General features: G+C 47.0%; 1 protein-coding gene across 6 annotated transcripts in view; it reads left to right on the top strand.

Annotated features, from left to right (window-relative positions):
• Nucleotides 1-27,826, top strand: part of CTNNA2 (catenin alpha 2) — a 2,737,142-nt gene that overhangs the window by 726,221 nt on the left and 1,983,095 nt on the right. For all 6 annotated transcript variants that reach the window (XM_063925313.1, XM_063925315.1, XM_063925316.1 and 3 more), the window contains one exon: nucleotides 8,365-8,560. In XM_063925313.1, coding sequence (XP_063781383.1) covers nucleotides 8,365-8,560 — 196 coding nt within the window. The remainder of the gene's footprint in view (nucleotides 1-8,364; nucleotides 8,561-27,826) is intronic.

The raw sequence follows: 27,826 nt of genomic DNA, 5'->3' as shown, positions 1-27,826 counted from the left end.
TGTGACGTCAAACCAGGAACGACAAGCCCTGAACTGATCGCAGAAGCCGAGTAAGTCTGGAGCTACTCAGAAACTGCTACGAGGTGTGTAATCGCAATATTGCGAATACATCGTTCGCAATTTTAAGATGCTAAGATTCACTCCCAGTAGGCGGCGGCTTAGCATGAGCAAATCTGCTAAAATCCGCTTGCGAGCGAACAACTCGGAATGACCCCCATGGTTTTGCCCAACTGCTAACAAATTTGCTGCTGCGATTAACTCTGAATTAGGACCCATGGGGGTCATTCCGAGTTGATCGCTAGCTGCCGTTGTTCGCTGCGTAGCGATCAGTGAAAATAATGGCTAATCCGCACATGCGTATGCACCGCAATGCACACGCACGTCGTATGGGTACGAAGTCCATTGTGATTTTGCACTAATTCTAGCGACGATTCCAATCGCAGAGCCGAACGCAAGGAGATTGATAGAAAGAGGGCGTTTATGGATGTCAACTGACCGTTTTCTGGGAGTGTTTGGAAAAATGCAGGCGTAGCCAGGCGTTTGCTGGGCGAGTATCTGACGTCATTACCGTGTCACTCGTCGCAGCAATCATCGCACAGAATAAGTAACTACAGGGCTGGTCTTGTTCTGCACAAAATGTGTTTGCACAGACATTCACACTCCTGCAAAGTGAAAATGCACTCCCCCGTGGGCGGCAACTATGCATTTGCACGGCTGCTAAAAACTGCTTGCGAGCGATCAACTCGGAATGACCCCCCATGTCTTGTGCCTCAGGCACATAGGACCTCAGGGACAGCGTTTACCAGCCACGGAACATACAGAATTCTCCCTACAGAGATCGCAGTCATAAATTCTGTCACAGCGTCTGGTTCAGTGGTGCGCACACACCGCGTGCTGTTCCGATGTTCAGCGACTGTCTAGAACCGCCGGCGAGGTTACAGCGTGCACAGACACTGTAAGTGGGTTCCTCATTCAGACGCACCGTAGTACACAAGGGGGAGGCTGAAGCTAGTATATTACCACTGCCAATACTCTGGCAACAGACTCTAGATCAGACACAGCAGCGACCACCCCTTCAGTTCTGCGCAGATATGATGTCCGTTAAGGGGGAATTCCACCTAAGTGAGACAGTGGGGGTGGAGCTATGCAAAAAAGCCACAGCCATGCTCACAGCCATCGATGGTGATGAACCATTGGACCACCGCCATTGATGGCAAGATTATTGTTCATCAGTGGCAAACCACCAGCATTGGGTGCACACAACTAAATACGGATATTCGCCCATACACTGAATTGTACCTATCTAGGCGACTGCACCGCCACTATCCGTCGGCTTGATGCCGTAGAAGGCATCGATATCTGTGCGCACTTACACCAGCCCTGTCCTTGGTGCAAGGGATCCATCTCATAATTAGAACTGAGCGGTTCGGATTTACTCGGCTATGTTCCATTCTCAAAATCGGCATCTCATTGGCTATTCAGCTCTCACATGTTTTGGATAGCCAATAAGATAATTCCGAACTTGTGCTAGTTTAATTAAGAGAACCAAGTAAATCTGAACGGCTTGCGTATATATGTAAGTGCACAGCTCTCCACAGCAGGCAGTTTGTCGACACAACGTCAGCACGTCCTCGCTACATGCGAATGATGCCAATTACCAAGGCCGGACTGCCCATCTAGCACATCTGGCAAATGCCGGAAGGGCTGGTGGGCCGATCATGTCACACAGAGAACAGGGAAGACCGAATGCAGAGTAGCCTCCTATTCTCTGGTCTGGCCGCTTTCCCGCCTGTCTCCATGGAAGTGGAGGTGTGCCGTGAGTCCAAGCTTCCCCAGACTCGCGGCAAACCTCCATATGCCGTGTCATGCGCCCCCGCCTGTCTCCATGGAAGTGGAGGTGTGCCGTGAGTCCAAGCTTCCCCAGACTCGCGGCAAACCTCCATATGCCGTGTCATGCGCCCCCGCCTGTCTCCATGGAAGTAAGGGCATGCTGCGAGTCCACGCCCCTCTGATTCGCAGCACGTCCCCGTGGGTAGTATCCACGCGCCTCCTGTCAAGGTGCACGCGATTTACGGCCCCTGCTAATTACGCTCTTTCAGGCACAAGTGGAGATGCGACTGAGTTGCATACAGCCCTAGTTACATGCGCTCAGCTCCGCAGCTTGCGCAGTGCGGCAATACACCACATCTGGATAACTGCATTGCATCAGCCCCTATATGCGTCAATAGTTGCAGCTGCCAGACATAACTGTAGAATAATCACACACACCATGCAGATATAAATAATAGGGAAGGATAAGTTATGTAGCAGAAGGGTAAGGCTACGGGCACAGCTGTGTGTGGTATTATTGGGTGGTGCCTTGCTTGTGCGTATCTGCAGCTTTCTCCTTGCCCGGGCAGACCATGATCATACAGAGCGGCCAGCATTAATCTATCATTCATTAGTGCACTAGAGTACTACAATCCTCAGCAGCGACATTATTTGTATTCCAGGCCATGCCCAACACGTGGAATAATTATCCTTCCAGATGTTCCAGCTTTGCGCACCCTCAGCTGCACTGCAGCAATTATTCTGATCGTACGGTTTCAGTCCTAAAATGTCCCAGAACTATTTAAAATAATTGTATTTAAGCATAGCATAACTAATGTGCTGGCAAATTACAGTACGGGAGCCCTTCCCTGGCCTGGCGTAGGATGCTAGGCTTGCTGCATCTGTGCACAAAACCCAGAAAGTATATTTGGAATGGCAGAAGATTCCTGTCTCGAGAATAATTCACCATCTTGCCAGTAAAATATAAGCTTTTTGGAGAAATTGTGCAGTTTAGAGGTGAAAGGCGGCACCCCCCCCCCCCCCCCCCCCCCTTTATCATTTTCACAATGTCCAATGGCTCGCTGTGACGAGGATTGATTGCAAAGGAGCCACTTGTAAAGTCCTCTCTGCTTTACAGTATGGGGACAGAATGGAGGAGGGAGGGGGGGGGGGGTGTACTATTAATATAATCAGTCAGGCAATAAGGCCAGGCGCTCGAGTGTAAGAATGGCATTATACCTGGGAGCGATTGGCGAGGCAGTTCCTTTATCCCGGTCATTGCCTTTTTCCCGGCAGTTTGTTGATCCATTTGCACAGGGAAAGGGAGAATATTAATGTACGGCCAGTGGCATTTGCATGAAGCTACACGGTGGAGGAAGGAAGCTGATAGAGAATACCAGCTGTATTGATTACATGTTAAGGATTAATTCCCGGTACATTACCTCCGGTTTTTCTTCCTATTACAGCTAATGAGACGCTAGCATCTAAAATCCACCTATAGACTGTAAGAATTTATAAGGGCCCATCTATCACAGGGTGACAAGCCCAGCAGCGGATGTTATAGGCGGCGGTAGATCTTTGTCTTACACATCAAGGAGTGAAAGGTGGTGATAACACTTTTGCTGGAGATAAACTTGGGGGACGTCTATTTACCAATCATCCTGGCAGTTCATGTTCCAACGTGTCTGTTACCGGCGTCTGTGGATGATAAGAATGGAAACATTTGTGTAATGCTTGATAAGGTGGATAGAACATTCCTCTTCCAATGCTCATCATTTCTAATTTTTGTGTCTTTTTTTATTATTTTTGTTAAGATATTTGGTTAAAGGATAAATGAGACACACAGAATAAGGGGAAGGGGAGGTGAATGTTATTGCACACATTATCAGGACGTTGTACAGTCAGAAATGCTGCAGGAAAATACAATCTCAAGAAAAACACGTTCAAATAGGCCCTAATAAGGGAATAATTTGGGACCAGAGGGTGAAAAACCAAAAGAGCCACTGTGAAGCTACACAGAGAGAGACAGAGAGAGAGGGAAAGTAGAAGAGGGCAGGTGAGGAAAGAGAGGGGGAGTTACACAGAGAGTGAGGGGGGCGGTAGAGGAGCGAGGGCAGGTGAGGAAAGAGAGGTGTGGGGTTACTCAGAGAGAGAGAGGGGGTGGTAGAAGAGCGAGGGCAGGTGAGGAAAGAGAGGAGGAGTTACAGAAAGAGGGGGGATGGTAGAAGAGCGAGGGTAGGTGAGGAAAGAGGGCGGAGTTACACAGAGAGAGAGAGAGGGGGTGGTAGAAGAGCAAGGGCAGGTAAAGACAGAGAGGGGGAGTTATAAAGAGAGAGGGGCATTAGAAGAACGAGGGCAGGTGAGGAAAGAGAGGGTGAGTTAGAAAGAGAAAGGGGGTGGTAGAAGAGCGAGGGCAGGTGAATAAAGAAAGGGGGAGTTAGAAAGAGAGTGGGGGAGTAGAAGAGCGAGGGCAGGTGAGGAAAGAGGGGGTTGAGTTACACAGAGAGTGAGGGGGGCAGTAGAAGAGCGAGGGCAGGTGAGGAAAGAGATGGGGTGGTTACACAGAGAGTGAGGGGGGCAGTAGAAGAGCGAGGGCAGGTGAGGAAAGAGAGGGGGGGTTACACAGAGAGTGAGGGGGGCAGTAGAAGAGCGAGGGAAGGTGAGGAAAGAGATGGGGGGTTACACAGAGAGTGAGGGGGGGCGGTAGAAGAGTGAGGGCATGTGAGGAAAGAGAGGGGGGAGTTACTCAGAGAGTAAGGGGGGCAGTAGAAGAGCGAGGGCAGGGGAGGAAAGAGATAGGGGATTACACAGAGAGTGAGGGGGTGGTAGAAGAGTGAGGGCATGTGAGGAAAGAGAGGGGGAGTTACACAAAGAGCGAGGGGAGGATTAGAAGAGCGAAAGGCAGGTAAGGAAATAAATGGGGGGTTACACAGAGAGCGAGGGGGGGGCAGTAGAAGAGTGAGGGCAGGTGAGGAAAAAGAGGGGGGCTTTACACAGAGAGTGAGGGGGGGCAGTAGAACGAGGGCAGGTGAGGAAAGAGATGGAGGGGTTACACAGAGAGCGAGGGGGGGGCAGTAGAAGAGTGAGGGCAGGTGAGGAAAGAGAGGGGGGCTTTTATACAGAGAATGAGGGGAGGCAGTAGAACGAGGGCAGGTGAGGAAAGAGATGGAGGGGTTACACAGAGAGCGAGGAGGGGGCAGTAGAAGAGTGAGGGCAGGTGAGGAAAGAGATAGGGGGTTACACAGAGAGTGAGGGGGGGCAGTAGAAGAGCGAGGGCAGGTGAGGAAAGAGATGGGGGGTTACACAGAGAGTGAGGGGGGTGGTAGAAGAGTGAGGGCAGGTGAGGAAAGAGAGGGGGGAGTTACTCAGAGAGTAAGGGGGCAGTAGAAGAGCGAGGACAGGGGAGGAAAGAGATAGGGGGTTACACAGAGAGTGAGGGAGGGCAGTAGAAGAGCGAGGGCAGGTGAGGAAAGAGAGGGGGGAGTTACTCAGAGAGTAAGGGGGGCAGTAGAAGAGCGAGGGCAGGGGAGGAAAGAGATGGGGGGTTACACAGAGAGTGAGGGGGGGCGGTAGAAGAGTGAGGGCATGTGAGGAAAGAGAGGGGGGAGTTACTCAGAGAGTAAGGGGGGCAGTAGAAGAGCGAGGGCAGGGGAGGAAAGAGATAGGGGATTACACAGAGAGTGAGGGGGTGGTAGAAGAGTGAGGGCATGTGAGGAAAGAGAGGGGGAGTTACACAGAGAGCGAGGGGAGGATTAGAAGAGCGAAAGGCAGGTAAGGAAATAAATGGGGGGTTACACAGAGAGCGAGGGGGGGGGCAGTAGAAGAGTGAGGGCAGGTGAGGAAAAAGAGGGGGGCTTTACACAGAGAGTGAGGGGGGGCAGTAGAACGAGGGCAGGTGAGGAAAGAGATGGAGGGGTTACACAGAGAGCGAGGGGGGGGCAGTAGAAGAGTGAGGGCAGGTGAGGAAAGAGAGGGGGGCTTTATACAGAGAATGAGGGGAGGCAGTAGAACGAGGGCAGTGAGGAAAGAGATGGAGGGGTTACACAGAGAGCGAGGAGGGGGCAGTAGAAGAGTGAGGGCAGGTGAGGAAAGAGAGGGGGGCTTTATACAGAGAATGAGGGGGGGCAGTAGAACGAGGGCAGGTGAGGAAAGAGATGGAGGGGTTACACAGAGAGCGAGGGGGGGCAGTAGAAGAGTGAGGGCAGGTGAGGAAAGAGATGGAGGGGTTACACAGAGAGCGAGGGGGGGCAGTAGAAGAGTGAGGGCAGGTGAGGAAAGAGGGGGGCTTTATACAGAGAATGAGGGGGGGCAGTAGAACGAGGGCAGGTGAGGAAAGAGATGGAGGGGTTACACAGAGAGTAAGGGGGGGTGTAGAAGAGCGAGGGCAAGTGAGTAAACGGGTGGTTACTCAGAGAGATAGAGGGGCAGTAGAACAGCTAGGGCAGGTGAGGAAAGAGAGGGGGGAGGTTTACACAGAGAGCGAGGGGGGACAGTAAAAGAACGAGGGCAGTTGAGGAAATAGGGGGGAGTTACTCAGAGAGAGAGGGGCATTAGAAGAGCGAGGGCAGGTGAGGAAAGAGAGGGGGGAGTTACACAGAGAGCGAGGGGGGTGCAGAAAAGTGAGGGCAGGTGAAGAAAGAGGGGGGAGTTACACAGAGAGCGAGGGGGGGGGGCAGGAGAAGAGCGAGGGCAGGTGAGGTAATAGAGGGGAGTTTCTCAGAGAGGGGCATTAGAAGAGCAAGGGCAGGTGAGGAAAAGAGGAGGGGAGTTACACAGAGAGCGAGGGGGGTGCAGAAAAGTGAGGGCAGATGAAGAAAGAGGGGGGAGTTACACAGAGAGCGAGGGGGGGGGGGCAGTAGAAGAGCGAGGGCAGGTGAGGTAATAGAGGGGAGTTTCTCAGAGAGGGGCATTAGAAGAGCAAGGGCAGGTGAGGAAAAGAGGAGGGGAGTTAGAGAGAGAGGGGGGCGGTCTGACCTGTGCATGCCGCTAGACCACAGGTTATCAAACTCGGTCCTCGGGGGCACACACAGTGCATGTTTTGCAGGTCTCCTCACAGAATTTCAAGTGAAATAATTAGCTCCACCTGTGGACCTTTTGAAATGTGTCAGTGAGTAATTAATACACCTGTGCACCTGCTGGGTTACCTGCAAAACATGCACTGTGTGGGGTCCTGAGGACCGAGTTTGAGAACCCCTGCGCTAGACGGTTCACGCGTGAGATGTGGAACATGTACTCTAAAATTAATTTTTTTGTTTTAGAAAAGTTTTAAGGAAGGTAAAAAAAAATAAACAAATGTCTAATTTTTTTTCTGTTTATCTTTTGCGCCCTCAGAATGTCTTTTGTTATTTCTTTTTTTGTTTGCTAACACATGAAGTACACTGGGCAGATATGTACAGAGCAGCGGGCGAGCACCTGGTACAGTATGGACACTGGGCTTGGGGTGACTGACAGATCACCGCACTCAGTGATAGTCTCTGTGGGAGATATAATATATCACAGGCACGCACTCCATCCATATAATGATACATAAGTCATACTGGCTGACGCTCCCCTGGAGGACAGTCTGCACACAGATAACATGAGCGGAACTCCCACGTCTTACAGATGAGGACAATTGTGGAAGATCAGTGGCGCACTCCATCAGTGTCTCTCTTTCTTCTGGATGACAATGCAGGGACACATCAGACGTTAACCTGTTACAGAGCAGGGTTTCTGCTTTATTTCCTTACTATACTACACTGGCGGATATATAGGACAAAGGAAATCAGATCATAATAAAAAATAAAAAACCAATAACAAATAATTATAGACAGTATTCTATATCTGACTCTTTCAGAGTTCCCCAAACTCCACCATTACAGTGCATGTTCTAAGGATATTCATGGTAGAGTCTAAATCAAGTGGCCGGAGGTACTAATTACGTCACCTGTGCTCAAACGGGTGTGGTTCATCAAATCGACAGTATCTAGGTCGACAATGTTTAGGTTGACCACTATAGGTCGACAGTCACTAGGTCGACATGGATGGAAGGTCGACAGAGTTTCTAGGTCGACATGTGCTAGGTCGACAGGTCTAAAGGTCGACATGAGGGGTTTTTTTGTTTTTTTTGGTGTTGTTTTCTTCGTAGAGTGACCGGGATCCCAAATTAGTGCACCGCGTTCGCTCGCCATGCTTCGGGCATGGTGCCTTCACTCCGCTACCGCTTCGCTCGGCACACTTTACCATTCCAATCGTAGTCCACGTGGATCGTTAAGTATGAAAAAATTCATAAAAAGAAAAAAAATTTGAAAAACTCATGTCGACCTTTAGACCTGTCGACCTAGCACATGTCGACCTAGAAACCCTGTCGACCTTCCATCCATGTCGACCTAGTGACTGTCGACCTATAGTGGTCGACCTAAACATTGTCGACCTAGATACTGTCGATCTTCAGACCGGATCCCGCTCAAACATGGATATCTTGAAAACCTGGCAGTGTTAGGGTGACTCTACTATATATGATTGTGTTACAGTGTGTACATCATGTGTTCTGATTCATCTCTATTGATCCTGCAGGTCACCACTCTAGTGAACACGAGCAACAAAGGCCCATCCGGTAAAAAGAAAGGTCGCTCTAAAAGGGCCCATGTACTGGCAGCCTCTGTGGAACAGGCCACCCAAAACTTTTTGGAAAAGGGGGAGCAGATTGCCAAAGAGAGCCAGGATGTAAAGGAGGAGCTAATCTGCGCCGTGGAGGATGTCAGGAAACAAGGTACACACAGTATGGGTGCTCTTTCTTCATCCAAAGCCTAGCACACCTGGCAGGAGTCCCAGGTTGTTAGAGGGTGGTCTTGTTCTGGGTGTGGTTTGGTTAGATAGGGGTGTGGTTTAGTGAGATATGGGTGTGGTTTGATCAGATAAGAGTGTGGTTCGGTATGATATGGGTGTGGTTTGCCAATACAAGTGTAGTTTGGCTTGATAAGGGCATGGTTCAGTGTAAACAGGGTGGGCTTTGAACTGTTTTGGTCTTGCGTGGTCATGGTTTTGTCTGATCAGGGTGTTACTTGGGCTTGATCTGATATGGGCACGGTTAAGGCAGATGTGGGCGTGGTTATGGCCGAAGCAGGAGCAGGAGGGGTTTAGGCTGATGTGGGCGTGGTTAGGGCTGATGTGGGAGTGGCATCATTTGGTCTACTAAATGCCACAAATGCAAGTTATTCTGTTGGGAATGTGAACAGGTCTTGTATTGGAATCAAACTTTACTGCATAGTAATTAAACTCCTGAGCAATAGTCATTTGTGCATGATAAAATCATTTTCCTATTGTATATCATAAATATAACTGCAAAATCATGAAATATTTCTGCATGGAGTTGGGCTAGCCAGCCGCCGCAGATCCAACAATGAGGACAGGAAGTCTAACAAGGGAGATCCTGGTCTCGTCACTCACCCAAAATTTTGGCGACACGCCTCCATTTTGGGAAACAGAGGCCATCGCTGCCCCCAAGCAGCAGCAGACTTTCAATCATTGACGGTCTGCTGCCGATCTGCGTCCGACACTGCGACCCGTACTGCATACACACATGGTACCGAAAATGAATGCATTGCACCATGTACTGCACCTGCAGCTACATCTGAATGAGGCCATAAAAGAATGAATGAGCATATTTGCCTTATGGAAAGTCACACGCATCTTTGTGGTCAAAACGCCCCGACACCTCTGTACATCCTCCCTCTGCTTATCCTGTATGCAGCCCAGTTACACCAACTCACCGCACCAGGAGAAGCGATTGAGTTGCAGACGCCACTGGTTGCTCAATCAGTACCTGCGTGGAGTCACGTGCAGTGCATACATCACACAATCCATCCACTAACCGGAGATGCGGCAGCTCTGCAATGGTCCCCATTATGGGGGTCATTCTGAGTTGTTCGCTCGCTAGCTGCTTTTAGCAGCATTGCACACGCTAAGCCGCCGCCTACTGTGAGTGAATCTTAGCTTATCAAAATTGCGAACGAAAGATTAGCAGAATTGCGAACAGTCACTTCTTAGCAGTTTCTGAGTAGCTCCAGACTTACTCGGCATCAGCGATCAGTTCAGTGCTTGTCGTTCCTGGTTTGACGTCACAAACACAACCAGCGTTTCTCCAGCCACTCCCGCGTTTTTCCCAGAAACGGCAGCGTTTTTTCGCACACACCCATAAAACGGCCTGTTTCCGCCCAGAAACACCCACTTCCTGTCAATCACATTATGATCACCAGAACGAAGAAAAAACCTCGTAATGCCGTGAGTAAAAAACCTAACTGCATAGCAAATTTACTTGGCGCAGTCGCACTGCGGACATTGCGCATGCGCATTAGCGACTAATCGCTCCGTTGCAAAAAAAAAATAACGAGCGAACAACTCAGAATGACCCCCTGTGTTCTCAATTTAAAAATAATTAAAAAATAATTAATTGGTCACAGGACCAGATTGAGGTGTGTGGGGGCCCTGGGGCAAATCATTTGCGGGGAGTTCTTACCAATAAAATGACATTATGGTACACAGTGCCCCCATTATTCATATTATCCAGCAGTGTAAACATTATGTCACACAGTGCACCTAGTATGCCATACAGTCCACCCCAGTATGTCATACAGTGCCACCCAGTACGTTACACAGCATCCCTAGTATGTCACACAGTGCCCCCAGTATGTCATACAGTGCCCCACAGTATGCCACACAGTGCCTCTAGAATGTCACACAGTGCCACCCAGTAAGTTACACAGTGCTACCAGTATGCCACACAGTGCCACCTAGTATGTTACACAGTGCCCCAGTATGTCACACAGTGCCATACAGTCCACACCAGTATGTCACACAGTGCCACCCAGTACGTTACACAGCGCCACTAGTATGTCACACAGTGCCCCCATTATGTCACACAATGCCACCCAGTACATCACACAGTGCCCCCAGTATGCCACACAGTGCCACCCATTATGTTACACAGTGCCACCCAGTATGTTACACAGCACCCCTAGTATGTCACACAGTACCACCCAGTACATTACACAGCGCCCCTAGTATGTCACACAATGCCCCCAGTATGTCACACAATGCCACCCAGCACATTACACAGTGCCCCCAGTATGCCACACAGTGCCACCCAGTATGTTACACAGTGCCAACCAGTATGTTACACAGTGCCCCCAGCATGTCACACAGTGCCCCAGTATGTCACACAGTGCCCCCCAGTATGTTACACAGTGCCACCCAGTATGTCACACAGTGCCCCAGTATGTCACACAGTGCCCCCCAGTATGTTACACAGTGCCACCCAGTATGTCACACAGTGCCACCCAGTACGTTACACAGCGCCCCTAGTATGTCACACAATGCCCCCAGTATGTCACACAATGCCACCCAGCACGTTACAAAGTGCCCCCAGTATGCCACACAGTGCCACCCAGTATGTTACACAGTGCCACCCAGTATGTTACACAGTGTCCCCAGTATGTCACACAGTGCCCCAGTATGCCACACAGTGCCACCCAGTATGTTACACAGTGTCCCCAGTATGTCACACAGTGCCCCACAGTATGCCACACAGTGCCACCCAGTATGTTACACAGTGCCACCCAGTATGCTACACAGTGTCCCCAGTATGTCACACGGTGCCCCCAGTATGTCACACAGTGCCCCACAGTATGCCAAACAGTGCCTCTAGAATGTCACACACCCCACCCCAGTATGTCACACAGTGCCACCCAGTATGTTACACAGTTCCCGCATTATGTCACACAGTGCCACCCGGTACATTACACAGTGCCCCCAGTATGTCACACAGTGCCACCGGTACGTTACACAGTGCCCCCAGTATGTCACACAATGCCACCAAGTACGTTACACAGTGCCACCCAGTATGTCACACAGTGCCACCATGTATGTTACACAGTGCCACCCAGTATATCCCACAGTGCCACCCAGTATGTTACACAGTGTCCCCAGTATGTTACACAGTGCCACCCAGTATGTCCCACAGTGCCACCCAATCTGTTACACAGTGCCCCCAGTATGTCACACAGTACCTGCAGTATGTCACACAGTACCTCCAGTATGCCACACAGTACCCTCCAGTAAAGTCCACATTGTCCCCTGGTATGCCACACAGTCCATCCTAGTATGTTACACTGTGTTCCTCGGTATGCCACACAGTGCCTCACAGTATGTCACACAATGCCCCACCATATGCCACAAAGTTACCTAGTATGCCACAACCCACTCCAGTATGTCACACAGTGTCACCCAGTATGTTACACATACTTGATGTGCCACACAGCCCTCCCCAGTAAGCCACACAATACACCCCCAGTATGTCACACAGTGCCATCCAGTATGCCACACAGTACCCCTCCCCCCCCCCAGTATGTTACACAGTGTCACCTGGTATGCCACCCAGTGCCCCACAGTATATCACACAGCGCCCCCAGTATGCCACCTAGTGCTCCTCGTATTAATATTATGCCCTACACTGAAGTAGGTAAGACATTTGCTATCTATCTATCTATCTATCTATCTATCTATCTATCTATCTATCTATCTATCTATCTAATGTACAGTACATGTTGTTATCTTCATCAACATGTGGAATATTTTTAAACATAGGCCTATGGAGCAAATCTGACCGCAATGTTTTTTCTTTCATTACAGAAGTGTAGTTTTTATGTATAAAAAAAAAAGAAAACCTTAGTCATCAATACTAAGCCAAATTATTGTCCATATTGTCTGTGTCCTCTATTGTGAGCAAACACGCATACAGAGTAATAATACCTACAGTAAGGTAAGGACTGACCTGTGCACAGAGTATTCTTATTCTGCATTAGGTTTTCAGTACTCCCAATCCTACACCAATCGCACCACTAGAGGAAAATCATTGTATCCTTTTCTGTGTCACCATGCAGGGTAATGCCGTTCCCCACTGTGTATGTAAATGTACAATTCATGGAATTAGTAGTCCAGGAGTAGAGCTGAGACAAAGAGAATTTGTTCATTCTGCTGTGGGGAGTGTTGGAGACAGACCTGGGAGCATTTGGCAAAGATTGTTAATGGGCTGTATCTGTCATTGAACAATTTCTAAAGGTATCCTTCATCTCTACACACAACACAGCAGTAGGTATCCCTCATCTCTACACACAACACAGCAGAAGGTATCCCTCATCTCTACACACAACACAGCAGAAGGTATCCCTCATCTCTACACACAACACAGCAGTAGGTATCCCTCATCTCTACACACAACACAGCAGAAGGTATCCCTCATCTCTACACACAACACAGCAGAAGGTATCCCTCATCTCTACACACAACACAGCAGAAGGTAACCCTCATCTCTACACACAACACAGCAGAAGGTATCCCTCATCTCTACACACAACACGGCAGCAGGTATCCCTCATCTATACACACAGCACAGCAGAAGATATCCCTCATCTCTACACACAACACAGCAGAAGGTATCCTTCATCTCTACACACAACACAGCAGTAGGTATCCCTCATCTCTACACACAACACAGCAGAAGATATCCCTCATCTCTACACACAACACAGCAGAAGGTAACCCTCATCTCTACACACAACACAGCAGAAGGTATCCCTCATCTCTACACACAACACAGCAGTAGGTATCCCTCATCTCTACACACAACACAGCAGTAGGTATCCCTCTTCTCTACACATAACAAAGCAGAAGGTATCTCCATTTCTACACACAACCCAGCAGAAGATATCCTTCATCTCTACACACAACACAGCAGAAGGTATCCCTCATCTCTACACACAACACAGCAGAAGGTATCCCTCATCTCTACACACAACACAGCAGAAGATATCCTTCATCTCTTCACTCAACACAGCAGAAGGTATCCCTCATCTCTACACACAACACAGCAGAAGATATCCTTCATCTCTTCACTCAACACAGCAGAAGGTATCCCTCATCTCTACACACAACACAGCAGAAGATCTCCCTCATCTCTTTACTCAACACAGCAGAAGGTATCCCTCATCTCTACACACGACACAGCAGAAGATCTCCCTCATATCTACACACACCCCAAGAGAAGATATCCCTCATCTCTACGCACAACCCAGCAGAAGGTATCCCTAATCTCTACAAACCACACAGCAGAAGATCTCCCTCATATCTACACACACCCCAAGAGAAGATATCCCTCATCTCTAGGCACAACCCAGCAGAAGGTATCCCTCATCTCTACATACAACACAGCAGAAGATCTCCCTCATATCTACACACACCCCAAGAGAAGATATCCCTCATCTCTACGCACAACCCAGCAGAAGGTATCCCTAATCTCTACAAACCACACAGCAGAAGATCTCCCTCATATCTACACACACCCCAAGAGAAGATATCCCTCATCTCTAGGCAATACCCAGCAGAAAGTATCCCTCATCTCTACACACAACACAGGAGAAGGTATCCCTCATCTCTCTCTACACACAACACAGCAGAAGGTATCCCTCATCTCTACACACAACACAACAGAAGATATCACTCATCTGTACTCACAACACAATAGAAGGTATCCCCATCTCCACACACAATCCAGCAGAATGTGTCCCTCATCTCTATACACAACACAGCAGAAGGTATACCCATCTCTACACACAACCCAGCAGAAGATATCCCTCATCTGTACACACAACTAAGAAGAAGGTATCCCTTATCTCTACACACAACACAACAGAAGGTATCCCTCATCTCTACACACAACACAACAGAAGGTATCCCTCATCTCTACACACAACATAGCAGAAGGTATCCCTTGTCTCTACACATAACACAGCAGAAGGTATCCCTCATCTCTACACACAACACAGCAGAAGGTATCCCTCATCTCTACACACAACACAACAGAAGGTATCCCTCATCTCTACACACAACATAGCAGAAGGTATCCCTTGTCTCTACACACAACACAGCAGAAGGTATCCCTCATCTCTACACACAACACAGCATAAGATCTCCCTCATATCTACACACACCCCAAGAGAAGATATCCCTCATCTCTACGCACAACCCAGCAGAAGGTATCCCTCATCTCTACACACAACACAACAGAAGGTATCCCTCATCTCTACACACAACACATCAGAAGATCTCCCTCATATCTACACACACCCCAAGAGAAGATATCCCTCATCTCTACGCACAACCCAGCAGAAGGTATCCTTCATCTCTACACACAACACAGCAGAAGATATCCCTCATCTCTACACACAACACAGCAGAAGGTATCCTTCATCTCTACACACAACACAGCAGAAGATATCCCTCATCTCTACACACAACACAACAGAAGATATCCCTCATCTCTACACACAACACAGCAGAAGGTATCCTTCATCTCTACACACAACACAGCAGAAGATATCCCTCATCTCTACACACAACACAACAGAAGTTATTCCTCATCTCTACACACAACACAACAGAAGATATCCCTCATCTCTACACACAACATATCCCTTTATTTCTACTCACAACACAGCAGAAGCTATCCCTCATCGCTACACACAACACAGCAGAAGCTATCCCTCATCTCTACACACAACACAACAGAAGTTATTCCTCATCTCTACACACAACACAACAGAAGGTATCCCTCATCTCTACACAGAACACAGCAGAAGTGATCCCTCGTCTCTACATACAACACAGCAGAAGCTATCCCTCATCTCTACACACAACACAACAGAAGTTATTCCTCATCTCTACACACAACACAACAGAAGGTATCCCTCATCTCTACACACAACACAGCAGAAGTGATCCCTCGTCTCTACACACAACACAACAGAAGGTATCCCTCATCTCTACACATAACACAGCAGAAGTGATCCCTCGTCTCTACACACAACACAGCAGAATGAAATTGCTGTTGTAATTCCAGCGATAGTTATAGATCCTGTGATATACATTGCAGAATGCTATTTCAGAAAGTGACAAAGTACCCATTTCTATAGCTCCACCATTTCCATCATTTGTAGCGTGTGATAACGGTCTATGGGGGATATTCAATTATCCGCAAATTCGCTGCAATTTTGCGCCCGAAAATTTTTCGCGGCAATCGGCCGAAAAATGCCGCGAAAACGCTCCGTTTTTCGACCTATTCAATTCCGACCGGGTTTCACGTGAAAATTCTTGCAGTGAAAAGTGCAGGTGAAAATGGGGAAATCAGCCTGTACCCCAAAAAATGCTAAACTAACATAGGAAAACAGAAGAGAAGTGTGTTAGAGATCACATTAGAGCGTTTTTGGGGACTTAAATTGTGTGAAATGGCTGTTATATGCATTTTTTTTTAAATGCAAAAAAATAAATAGAAAGCAATTTTTTTTGAGCAAAATAAATGCTCTCATTAAATTTTGGGTACATGAAAATGGGTATAAGTATATATTTGGGTCATTTTAGGGTACTTTAAAAAAAAGTGGAAACAGACCGATTACTCCCATCTGCAAGCCTAAAAAACACCTGTCCCACTCATAAAGCACCCCAATATACCTGTCCCATACCTTGAACCCCAATTTCCATGACTTTTTACTTTTTCACCCCAAAAATGACATGTCATTATTGGCCAATTAAAAATAATTAAAAACTTCAACGTGCCTAATTAGTCATTAAGGGGGGTGTCCCAGGAGTTCTGTACCATATCCAAACATTTTTACCTTAAAATAGTGACTTTTCCCAACTTTTCACCTGCTTCAGAGAAGGTGAAGTGAAATTAGTGAAAAAATTATCACCGATAAGTTTTCATGGAAAATTGAATAGGCTGTAATTGCGTTTCATGTGAAAAGTCCGTTTTTTCACCCGAAAACCGGACTTTTCACGTGAAAAGTCCGTTATCACTGCTAATTGAATATACCCCTATATGTGAGATACCTCTAGAGCAGTGGTTCTCAAACTCGGTCCTCAGGACCCCACACAGTGCATGTTTTGCAGGTAACCCAGCAGGTGCACAGGTGTGTTGATTACTCACTGACACATTTTAAAAGGTCCACAGGTGGAGCTAATTATGTCACTTGTGATTCTGTGAGGAGACCTGCAAAACATGCACTGTGTGGGGTCCTGAGGACCGAGTTTGAGAACCACTGCTCTAGAGAGTTCTTTAATAAATATTAGATTTCATCCTTTATTTTATGTCAAACTTTTATTTCTACATATATCTAATTTACAAACACAATTGTAATCATCATACGCTAAGATTAGTAGGTGACAGTATTAATTGTCTAAAGCAGAGGTTCTCAAACTCGGTCCTCGGGGGCCCACACAGTGCATGTTTTGCAGGTAACCCAGCAGGGGCACAGGTGTATTAATTACTCACTGACAGCAGGGTAACCCACAGGTGCAGCTTATTATTTCACTTGTGATTCTGTGAGGAGACCTGCAAAACATGCACTGTGTGGGGTCCTGAGGACCGAGTTTGAGAAACTCTGGTCTAAAGTTTTTCAGTCTAAATAAGACATTTTTCATCTTTGTTAGAAGTTTGCAAAGAGCGTTAGACATGTAGTCATGGTAATTACAGCTGAGGAAACGTTTATTTTCAAAACCATTGTTACTGCGATGCGTTTCCTATTCTCTGTCCCTGGGCTAATCAATAGTACGAAGTAGCGGTTAGTTTTCTGTAGCATAAAGGAGCCTGACGGAAAGTGCTGTACAAGCCAAGAAAAGGGGTCTTTCTACAGAAACATTTCGGGTATTATAAACACTCACAACATGCTTTCTTGCAGGTAAGATAATGTGCCTCGGACAATGAGAGGGGATGGAATCCGTTGTATGAAAGGCCTTCCTAAAGACAAACATCCTTTCATCCCTAAGCGCAGTGCACTTTGTTAGCAGCAAGAGGACACTCACCTAACACATTTTATAGTTTAACGAAAAACGCAGAACAATTTTGGTTCATCGCAATTAGATGAGCAACGTTTTATTTTTGCAAACAAATGTTCTTTGTTCTTGAAAATGGCAGCGATGTAGCACAATTTAAATTACAATTGATGCCAGTTTGAGCTTTCAGAAGGGGTAAATGTCTTCATTATCTGGACTTTATCGCAGCAATAAGAAATAATTAAGTATGGCCTGGATGTAATATAAAAACACGTGCAGAGACAGGGGTTCCCTTAGGAGCTCGTCCCTGTGATGTGTAAGAACTAAAGTGATTGCTAGTGTGATCACTTTATTTCCGGATTCAGGACTCTGGGGGTCATTCCGAGTTGATCGCTAGCTGCATTTCGTTCGCTGTGCAGCGATGAGGCAAAAAAAGGCACTTCTGCGCATGCGCACGCAGCGCAATGCGCACGCGTGGCGTACTACAACGAATTATGTAGTTTCACACAGGGTCTAGCGATGCTTTTCAGTCGCACTGCTGGCCGCAGAGTGATTGACAGGAAGAGGGCGTTTCTGGGTGTCAACTGACCGTTTTCAGGGAGTGTTCGAAAAAACGCATGCGTAGCAGGAAAAACACAGGCGTGGCTGGGCGAACGCAGGGCGACATTGTGACGTCAAAACAGGAACTGAATGGTCTGAAGTGTCAAAGTCGAAAAATATCCTGATACATATGCCTTGTACTAACCCCTCATGCACATGCCCGCTGCACGTGCACACGCTCTGCCGTGCATGCACATATCCGCAATTTGCGTAAGATCGCTCCGGGCGATCACGCGCAGTGTATGCGCATTTACGGTAGAGTTTGTAAGCGTCTAGCGTGCGACTCGATCATAACATATTTAACCCATATAGCGTATATTGTAGTAAATATTCCCCTAGACAATGTCAGTAAGTATGTTTAGTTTAAACTGTTCATGGACAGAGAGAGTCCTCTTTGCATGATAGGAAGGGTCAGACAAAGGTTGAAAGGTGGTGTTTAGTATCCAGCTGTAGGGTATTTTATGAGTAACATTCCGATGCTAGTTAGGAAAGGATCGCTCGCTCCTGCGTATAGTTATGTACAAAAGTAGTTTATAGATATTTACTGTATTTGCTGTTCATTACACATGCGGCGGGAATCCTGAGGATACCTCCCACCTGAGCAGTTGGAGAAAGACACAGCCCACCTGTTCAAACCCACCTATGACCTTTTGTTATAATGCAGAGACACATTCCTGTGTCCAATGAACAATGAGATTATAGGGACCATTGTATTGTTACTGTATGCTGTGTATATAAGGACCACCATTGCCTGGGCCAGTCACTCACTCTCTCTGAAAGGCTTTCTCATTGAATGCTGAGGGCTGGATCCATGACGCGCTTGCGAATCATTCCCACGTATGTATTATTCTCTGTAGCCATTTTGTTATCCATTTGTTCGCCATTTGTTCTCATTGTGTTCTCATTCTGTCCGCTCTTGTTTGCGATCGTTCGCTATTGTTCATGTATATTCCTTGTCATTCTGTTTAGATTTTGATGTTAGTTTTGTAGTGTATAAGCTGTACTGTTTTTCCCTTTTTACTCTAAAGAATCATCCACGAAGGTGTTAGAGCCGGAGTGGTTTTTAAATCCAAACCAGGTCTTGTGTTTTCACTAGTGACTGTAAAGGGTTTTCTTAGCGTCTCAATTGCTCAAACACCATACACATTGTTTAAAAGGTTCTAATCGTCACATCTTTCTAGTACTTGGTAATTAAGGCTTAAATTATTAGTATCCTCACTGTGTTTCATTAGCCAAGTTTAAAAAGGTTAACCACTGTGTGTGCGCCCGCTGTGTGTAATCCGTACACACAGCGCAGCGTGCGTACGCCAAGTGCGTACCACGTGCAGGTCTCTGTACACAAATAGCGTGCAAAGCGCGTAGCACGTGCACGTGGTCTAGCAGCCATTACGGCTTCACGGTAGTGGTATATAGCTTATGTTTAAAGGTAATATTTGACATTATCAGAAGTGATCGCAAGCGCTGAGTAGGTTTTGAGCTACTCTCTGAAACTGCACAAAAAAACTTTGTAGCCGCTCTGCGATCCTTTCGGTCGCACTTCTGCTAAGCTAAGATACACTCCCAGTGGGCGGAGGCATAGCGTTTGCATTGCTGCTAAAAACTGCTAGCGAGCGATCAACTCGGAATGACCACCTCTGTGTAGTCATCATACCACCCATGTGAAAATGTCCATTTGTTGGGTAGGAATCCTACAGATCTGAACATAGCGTTAGCTACTGAGCCAACCTTTGCAATGATTCACATTCTGGGGCTTAATAAATTCAGCTATTTTAGCAGCCCCTTTAGAAATCTATGGGGAGTGCTTTTGTGGTCAAAAATGGTGTCTGCTACAATACATTATCTGCTGCAGTCCCCCGTATATACATCCAAGTAGTTCTTAAAATTTGCATGGATACCCCCACCTTGAAAACACTCAATATGCAGCAAATATTTTTTTTGCTAAATAGGCCCCGAGTGGAGCAGAACAGTAAGTGCCGTACAATGGACCTAATTCAAGGTTGGATGCAAAAGCGAAATCTTCCTCTAATGGGCAAAACCATGTGAACTGCAGGTGGGGCAGATGTAACATGTGCAGAGAGAGTTAGATTTGGGTAGGTTATATTGTTTCTGTGCAGGGTAAATTCTGGCTGCTTTATTACTACACTGCAATTTAGATTTCAGATTGAACACATCCCACCCAAATCCAACTCTCTCTGCACATGTTACATCTGCGCCCCCCCCCCACCTGCAGTGCACATGGTTTTGTCCATTAGAGGAAGATTTTGCTTTTGCTTGACAGCCGTGATCCCGGCCAGCGGTAGAACATATGTACAGTGTATTCCCATTCTACTGCCTACTTAGTCATTACAAAAAGCAATCTAGTACAGCTATATAGAATCCTGTTAGTTGAATATTTAGAACAGTACATTAATGCTGAAAAAAGAACAAAGTTTGTGGTTGTTTATTAAAAAATAATACTAAAAATAATTTGCTTTTTTCATTTTCATGAAATTTCACTAAAAACACTTGTTTGACCGTTTTAGTTATTATTATTATCCTTTATTTATATGGCGCCACAAGGGATCCGCAGCGCCCATTACACAGTACATAATCGAATGAGCAAACAAGAAAACAGCACTTACAGTTCAAGGTAATATAGGACAGGTATAGAAAACCCGGGGTTAGGTGCCATCAAAGGGAGTATGGAGTATAAGATAGTCAGGGCCGGTTCTACACCTTGTGGCGCCCAGTGCTAAAGTTTCCACTGCCCCCAGATTTGGGGAGGGGTGTGGCCACAGTTATGCTCCCAGTAGCTGTGCCCCCAGATTTGCCCCAAGTAGTTGTGCCCCCCAGTTGATTTGCCCCCAGTAGTTGTACCCCCTGTCGCTGTGCCCCCTGTTGCTATGCCCCAGTAGTTGTGCCCCCTGTTGCTTTGCACCCAGTAGTTGTGCCCCTTTTCTTTGCCCCTAGTAGTTGTACCCCCTGTCGCTGTGCCCCCTGTTGCTTTGCACCCAGTAGCTGTGCCCCGTTTCTTTGCCCCAGCAGTTGTGCCCCCTCTTTCTTTGCCCCCAGTAGTTGTGCCCCATTTCTTTGCCCCCAGTAGTTGTGCCCTGTTTCTTTGACCCCAGTAGTTGTGCCCCCTCTTTCTTTGCCCCCAGTAGTTGTGCCCCGTTTCTTTGCCCCAGCAGTTGTGCCCCCTCTTTCTTTGCCCCCAGTAGTTGTGCCCTGTTTCTTTGCCCCCAGCAGTTGTGCCCCCTCTTTCTTTGCCCGCAGTAGTTGTGCCCCGTTTCTTTGCCCCCAGCAGTTGTGCCCCTCTTTATTTGCCCCCAGTAGTTGTGCCCCGTTTTCTTTGCCCCCAGCAGTTGTGCCCCCTCTTTCTTTGCCCCCAGTAGTTGTGCCCCGTTTCTTTGCCCCCAGTAGTTGTGCACACACACACACAAAAATAAAAAAAACAATACTTACCACTGCCCCGCTCCTGCTTCCCGATCGCTGCTGCTGCTCCGTCAGGCCACCCGCTCCTCTCTATGGGAGAAACTTCATGACGTCTCTCCCATAGCAGCGCCGCACAGACACTAGAGGTCAGTACTGACCTCTAGTGTCTGTCCCTGGAGCCGGCTGCAGCGGACGCCCACACAGCCCACGGCGTCTGCTGCAGCCGTGGAGCGGGGTGCGGGTAGGCGGCGGTGCCTGCGGGGTGACTGCGGCCGTGCCCCCAGGCCGCAGCACCCCGGGTGAAGGCACTGCTTGCCCGCACCAAGATCCGCTCCTGAAGATACTGTAAGGAAGAAAAGGGAAGGCACATGAGGAGAGAAGGCCCTGCTCTTGCGAGCTTACAATCTAAAAGTTACATTTTATTTAGCAAGAAGACTAATGGTATTTTTTTTTTTTTTTTGGGGGGGGGGGGGGGGGGAAGCAATATATAAATTGTATAGGAACATGTAATGTTGGAAAATGGCCTCAGCACAGGAGTTATCCCCTCAGCAGTGAAGGGGATAATTCATACTTATTACTACCTCTCACAGAATGTCTAGAGGAGTCCCGAATTCCAGGGGCCCCTTTCTGGACTCCTGGGGTAGATTCCCGAGATATACTCCCTCTAGTAAGACCCCAGCCAGTGTCCCTGACCCTGGTAAGTACACTGGAATGTCCAGCATGCGACAGGGTCGGGATGAAGGGTGAGGGGGTAGGGAGAGGAAGGAATATGGTACTATGAGGCCTATTTATCACCATCCGCATCCCTGGATGTGGATGTCATGTGATAGAATCACCCAAACTTGCACCGCGATAATTTATAACATCGCAGGGATGTATCAATTATCGCATGCAGGAACAGAGTATTTAGTAAAAAATACCCCGATGTCCTGCTGCGCATGCACTGCCCCCACCGACATCGCCGCTCCCACCGCCCAGTCGACTCCCCCGTCGTGACAACCCCTGCGTGCCGCAGACACCCCCAGCAGGATAATATACTTACCAGTCCAGGGAGCCGATCCACGCTGCTCCTGTTGGGCTGCCGGATGCCAGATCCTGTGTGCTGAGTTGACCCCTGGTGCTGTAAAGTGCACCGCTTTACTGCACCGGGGTCACAGAGCAGCATATGGGGGACCCGGCGCCCGGCATCCGCTCACCGGAGCAGCAGACCCCCGCTCCCTGGACCCTGGACAGGTGAGTATGATTGTTTTTTTTTATTACTTTTTTTTTTAAACACTTTGATCACTGGAGCCGGGTCCCACTCACCTTTCTCCACCAGGGGCAGAGAAAGCTGGGCAAATGCCTGCCTATCGCAGTGCTGCCCTGTGATCTAGCCAGCTGATTATCACAGGGCACACTGCTGTATTTTTTCACCTTTTTTTTTTTTTTATTTGTAAATTCAGCCATATCGCATTTCTGATTATAAGTACGGGGAATGCGATGTGGATTACTAAAAAAAAAGTGAATTAAAGGGCTTAGAGCAGTTTTTAATGAAAACTGCTCCAAATGCCCATTTAATACATTCGGGTGATACTAAAATAATGTGAAAAGGGTGTAAAAACAGAAAACACCCTTTTTCACATTACTTTAGTGAAAATAATGTTAATGGATTGGCCTCTTAGTCCTAGATGGGAATGGAACAGAATATTCACTTCTCACCATCTCCAGAGGATGTAAGGAGAACAAGGTTGATGGACAGTCCAACCTTCCTGCCAAAACCAAACACTTCCTCAGGTAAACCACAGTTTGCAGAAAGTCTGACGCTCCTCACCTGCGCTAAACTCACTCAACCTCAACCTGTTTATCTCTAGCAGTACCTGGGAACATGCGGTGTGTAATACATAACAGCGTCTTCATCCTAAGAAAACACAGTCACTAACACTGGAGGGGTCCGACACAGCATCCCTGAGTGAGAGGGGTTTACGCTGCATCATTACTGATGCAGTATTTACATGCGTATCTGCAAAACAAATCACCTGATATAAAACCCAGAGAACATAATAAGATCTGCCTGGTGTTTAGTCATCCACTAAAACGTGCAAATGGAAAATAATTATTGTAGCGCAGAAAATCTCTCCCGCATTATCTTTTGTTTCTCCCGAGCAGGGAAAAATGAGATGCAATTTATACGTGCTGCAGATTCCGCAGCTTCTGCAAAGTGTTCCAACAGGGGAGGGGGCAGGAGGAAACAAAAGCAACCATATAGAAAAATTATAGCAATTTGATTGCCAATGTGATTGTACAATGAAGGTATATAATTCCTAGTATCAAATATTCACAAATGTGCAAGTAAAGATTTCCACATTGTGACGCAACTTGCGATATTTAACATTCTAGTAACTTTGCAGCCCCTTGAATTGGGACGGTGGGTGAGGTCGCGTCTCTGGTTGGGGTGTGTCCAGTGCATTTTAAAGTGCTAGCCTGCCCCTTTCCCCTCTAAGGGGGAACTAATATAAGGACAGTCCTGCCTATATCTGTCCTGGCTGACTGCAGTGTCCTTCACTTAGCTAACTGATACCCCTTCCACACCAAGCCTTCGCCCTAGGTTATTGCTGGGTCAACCCAGGTCGCTGCCCAGTCTGAATGGGTCTGTGAAAAATAACCCGGATCAAGTGCCTTGGCATTTCAACCCGGGTAGCTACAGTAGCAGGGTTGAACATGGAAGCAACCTTGATTACCTGGCAGTGTGATCCCGGGTCCCGTTCAAACCCCATGGACCACCGGTCATCTCCAAGCTCTGCCAGAAGAGTTTTGGTGCACCCATGTGCACTGTGAATGGGATCTGACCCAGTTTGGACCTGGGATTTTGGTGTGAAAAGGGTATGCCAGGCAGTCTGGTGTGGGTAGGAAAGTATATGCACCCAGGGTCTTAAATAAAATAAATTCTGTTTATTTTTGCAGCAAATGCCATGCCCAGACAGTCACTGCCTGGAGTCCTATAGTCAGCAGTAGTGGGAACATAAATGGCTGTGGATGCCAGCTGTCAGTGCAGCTAACCGAACTCCTGCCACACCGACAGCCGGCACCTGGTAGACTTTACACTGAACGTTCAGGCTGTGAGTCATCGGAATGAAAGTGTTGGCAGCATTCTCTTACACCATGGTGCTCCAAGGCATTGAAAAAAAGACAGGGATTATAATAATTGGAACATTGAAACTCCCCTCCCACCCCCAAAAAATGAACTAAAAATAAAATATTTGTATAAATGAAGGGAGGGCTGCGTAATATATATACATGCCATGCTATAACACAGACTGTAGGCATAGTATCTAGCTCAAATGATCCTTTCAAGTATCAGCAAACATAAGAGCAAAATGTTGCAAAAAAATATGTTGCAGTTCAAGAGTATAACAGCAGGAGTGTCAACGTTCCTTTCATACTTTGGTGCATATATGATACTGGGCAGAATGCACTGATAATCCCAAAGGACACATACAGAGAATCTTTTACAGACAGCGGGCCTAATTCAAGGTTGATTGCAAAACAACATTTTCTTCTAATGGGCAAACCCACATGCACTGCAGGTGGGGAAGATGTAACATGTGCAGAGAGAGTTAGATTTGGGTGTGATGTGTTCAAACTGAAATCTAAATTGCAGTGTAAAAATAAAGCAGCCAGTATTTACCCTGCACAGAAACAATATAACCCACCCAAATCTAACTCTCTCTGCACATGTTACATCTGCCCCCCCCCCCACCCCCACCCCCACCCCCTGCAGTGCATATTGTTTTGCCCGGCTTACGGTCATTAGGTCGAGAAGACTTAGGTCAACATGCATTAGGTCGACAGGGTCACTAGGTCGACATGGAAAAAGGTCGACATGAGTTTTTCACTTTTTCTTTTCATTTTTTGAACTTTTTCATACTTTACGATCCACGTGTACTACAATTGGGAATGGTAACCTGTGCCGAGCGCAGCGGTAGCAGAGCGAGGCACCTTGCCCGAAGCATGGCGAGTGAAGCGAGCCATGCAAGGGGACGCGGTGCACTAATTGGGGTTCCCGGTCACTTTATGTGGAAAACGACTCCAAAAAAACTAAAAAAAAAACTCATGTCGACCGAATGACCATGTTGACCTAGTGACCATGTCGACCTAATGCGTGTTGACCAATAGTGGTTGACCTAATGACTGTCTACCTAAGTCTTGTTGACCTCTTGACCCAGACCCATTTTGCCCATTAGAGAAAAATGTTGTTTTGCAATCAACCTTGAATTAGGCCCAGAATCCGATAAAAAATCTGATTAAAAAGCGGATAAATATGAATGCTGTGGGGGTATTCGGGGGTACAGTAGTAAAACTTGGCAACACTGTAGGGCAAAAAAATATTAAAATCAGAATATTGGTCTTATCTGCCATGCTCAAGATGTTCCATGTTGCTTCAGGACAACGGCCATCAGAACTCCAGTGACTACAGCCCCCTCAGCCACCCTGCCCCTCTAATCCCCACACCATTATACTCCCCCCGATCCTCTCCATTCCCATCACTACCGCGCACAGATGCATGTCACACCTTATGTGCACGGTGGGAGGTGAGGTGTGCACTGTGCATGTTAGGTGTGACCTGCATGCACCCAGGTTCGGATTAAGCCTTGGGGGGAGGGGTTGGGGCACTGAAGACAGGGGTGCGTGGCGGAAGATGGGGGTGTATATTAGATTGGGCATACCCTCTTAGTATGTGATTGGTGTCACCTGTATTGAACTATTTAATTGATAAGAAAGGTTTTTCACCACAGGTGATTACAAACATAAATTTAAAGGGAAATCCAGGTGGAGAACATTTTATCCCTTCTGGAATGGGTCATGTTGGGAAGTATGGATTTTGTATAATAAATTTAAACCAATGGTGTATATTAGATTTAAACTAATAGTTTAATAATGCCTGGGTACTGTTTGTAGCTCCATCTAATTGAAAGACAACTATTTTATAACGTTTTCTTGTAGTAGAACAAAAACAACTTAAACAACCTTAAAACAGACATAGACAAATAAAATCTATAATTTATATTGTCACATGCAAGAATAGCAGCCTCTGTACTACTTACACACTGGGACAGGACTCAGGAGGTCTCTGTTTGTGTGTGTGTGTGTGTGTGTGTGTGTGTGTGTGTGTGTGTGTATCTCTCTAGACCTTCATAAGATAACAGGTTACACAGGACCCATACACCCAGGCGGGGAAGAGGAGAAACTGGGATGCCTTTGTCACTTACAGCTCTCTGCCCCTATCTCTCCCCTGGTTGGGAAGCTAAATCGGTAACTCATGACACCTGATACTCCTGTGTCTCTGCCTGCACTGCATACTGTCATGCTTGCATTTTTGCTGCCTGGTTCTGCTGCTGCACAAGAGCGAGAGCTAGTGATGTGGGCCTGGGGTACAGTATCTCCCCTTAATCTGGCTATATATGCACCACCGTTGCACTTCATTTATATCAGGGTCCTTGTATACATTAATATATTTAAATATTTAATTTTTAAAGCAGATTTGTGTTTTTCCTGTCCTTCATAGCTTCTTAAAAACTGTATTAGGAACAAGGGGGGACATTTACTAAGCAGTGATAAGAGCGGAGAAGTGAGCCAGTGGAGAAGTGCCCATGGCAACCAATCAGCACTGAAGTAACATCTATAATTTGCATACTATAACATTATACAGAGCTGCTGATTGTTTGATGGGGCAACTTCTCCACTGGCTAACTTCTTCACTCTTATGTAAATGTCCCCCAAAGAGTATTATACCTAGTAGAGTAATTCCTGATACTTGAAACTGCCTGCTGGAGACTCAGACTCTTCAGTGACAAATACTAGAATGCAGGGCTGCCACCAGAGATTGTGGGGCTCGGGACTGACAAAATATCCAGCCCCCGCCCACCCCCCACCTTTCACCACAGGTGATTACAAACATAAATTTAAAGGGAAATCCAGGTGGAGAACATTTTATCCCTTCTGGAATGGGTCATGTTGGGAAGTATGGATTTTGTATAATAAATTTAAACCAATGGTGTATATTAGATTTAAACTAATAGTTTAATAATGCCTGGGTACTGTTTGTAGCTCCATCTAATTGAAAGACAACTATTTTATAACGTTTTCTTGTAGTAGAACAAAAACAACT

The sequence above is a fragment of the Pseudophryne corroboree genome, chromosome 1 (assembly GCF_028390025.1).
Source record: "Pseudophryne corroboree isolate aPseCor3 chromosome 1, aPseCor3.hap2, whole genome shotgun sequence".
In the NCBI taxonomy this organism is placed as follows: domain Eukaryota; kingdom Metazoa; phylum Chordata; class Amphibia; order Anura; family Myobatrachidae; genus Pseudophryne; species Pseudophryne corroboree.
Note: the sequence above shows the minus strand (reverse complement) of the source record. Positions and strands in the feature narration are given on the sequence as shown.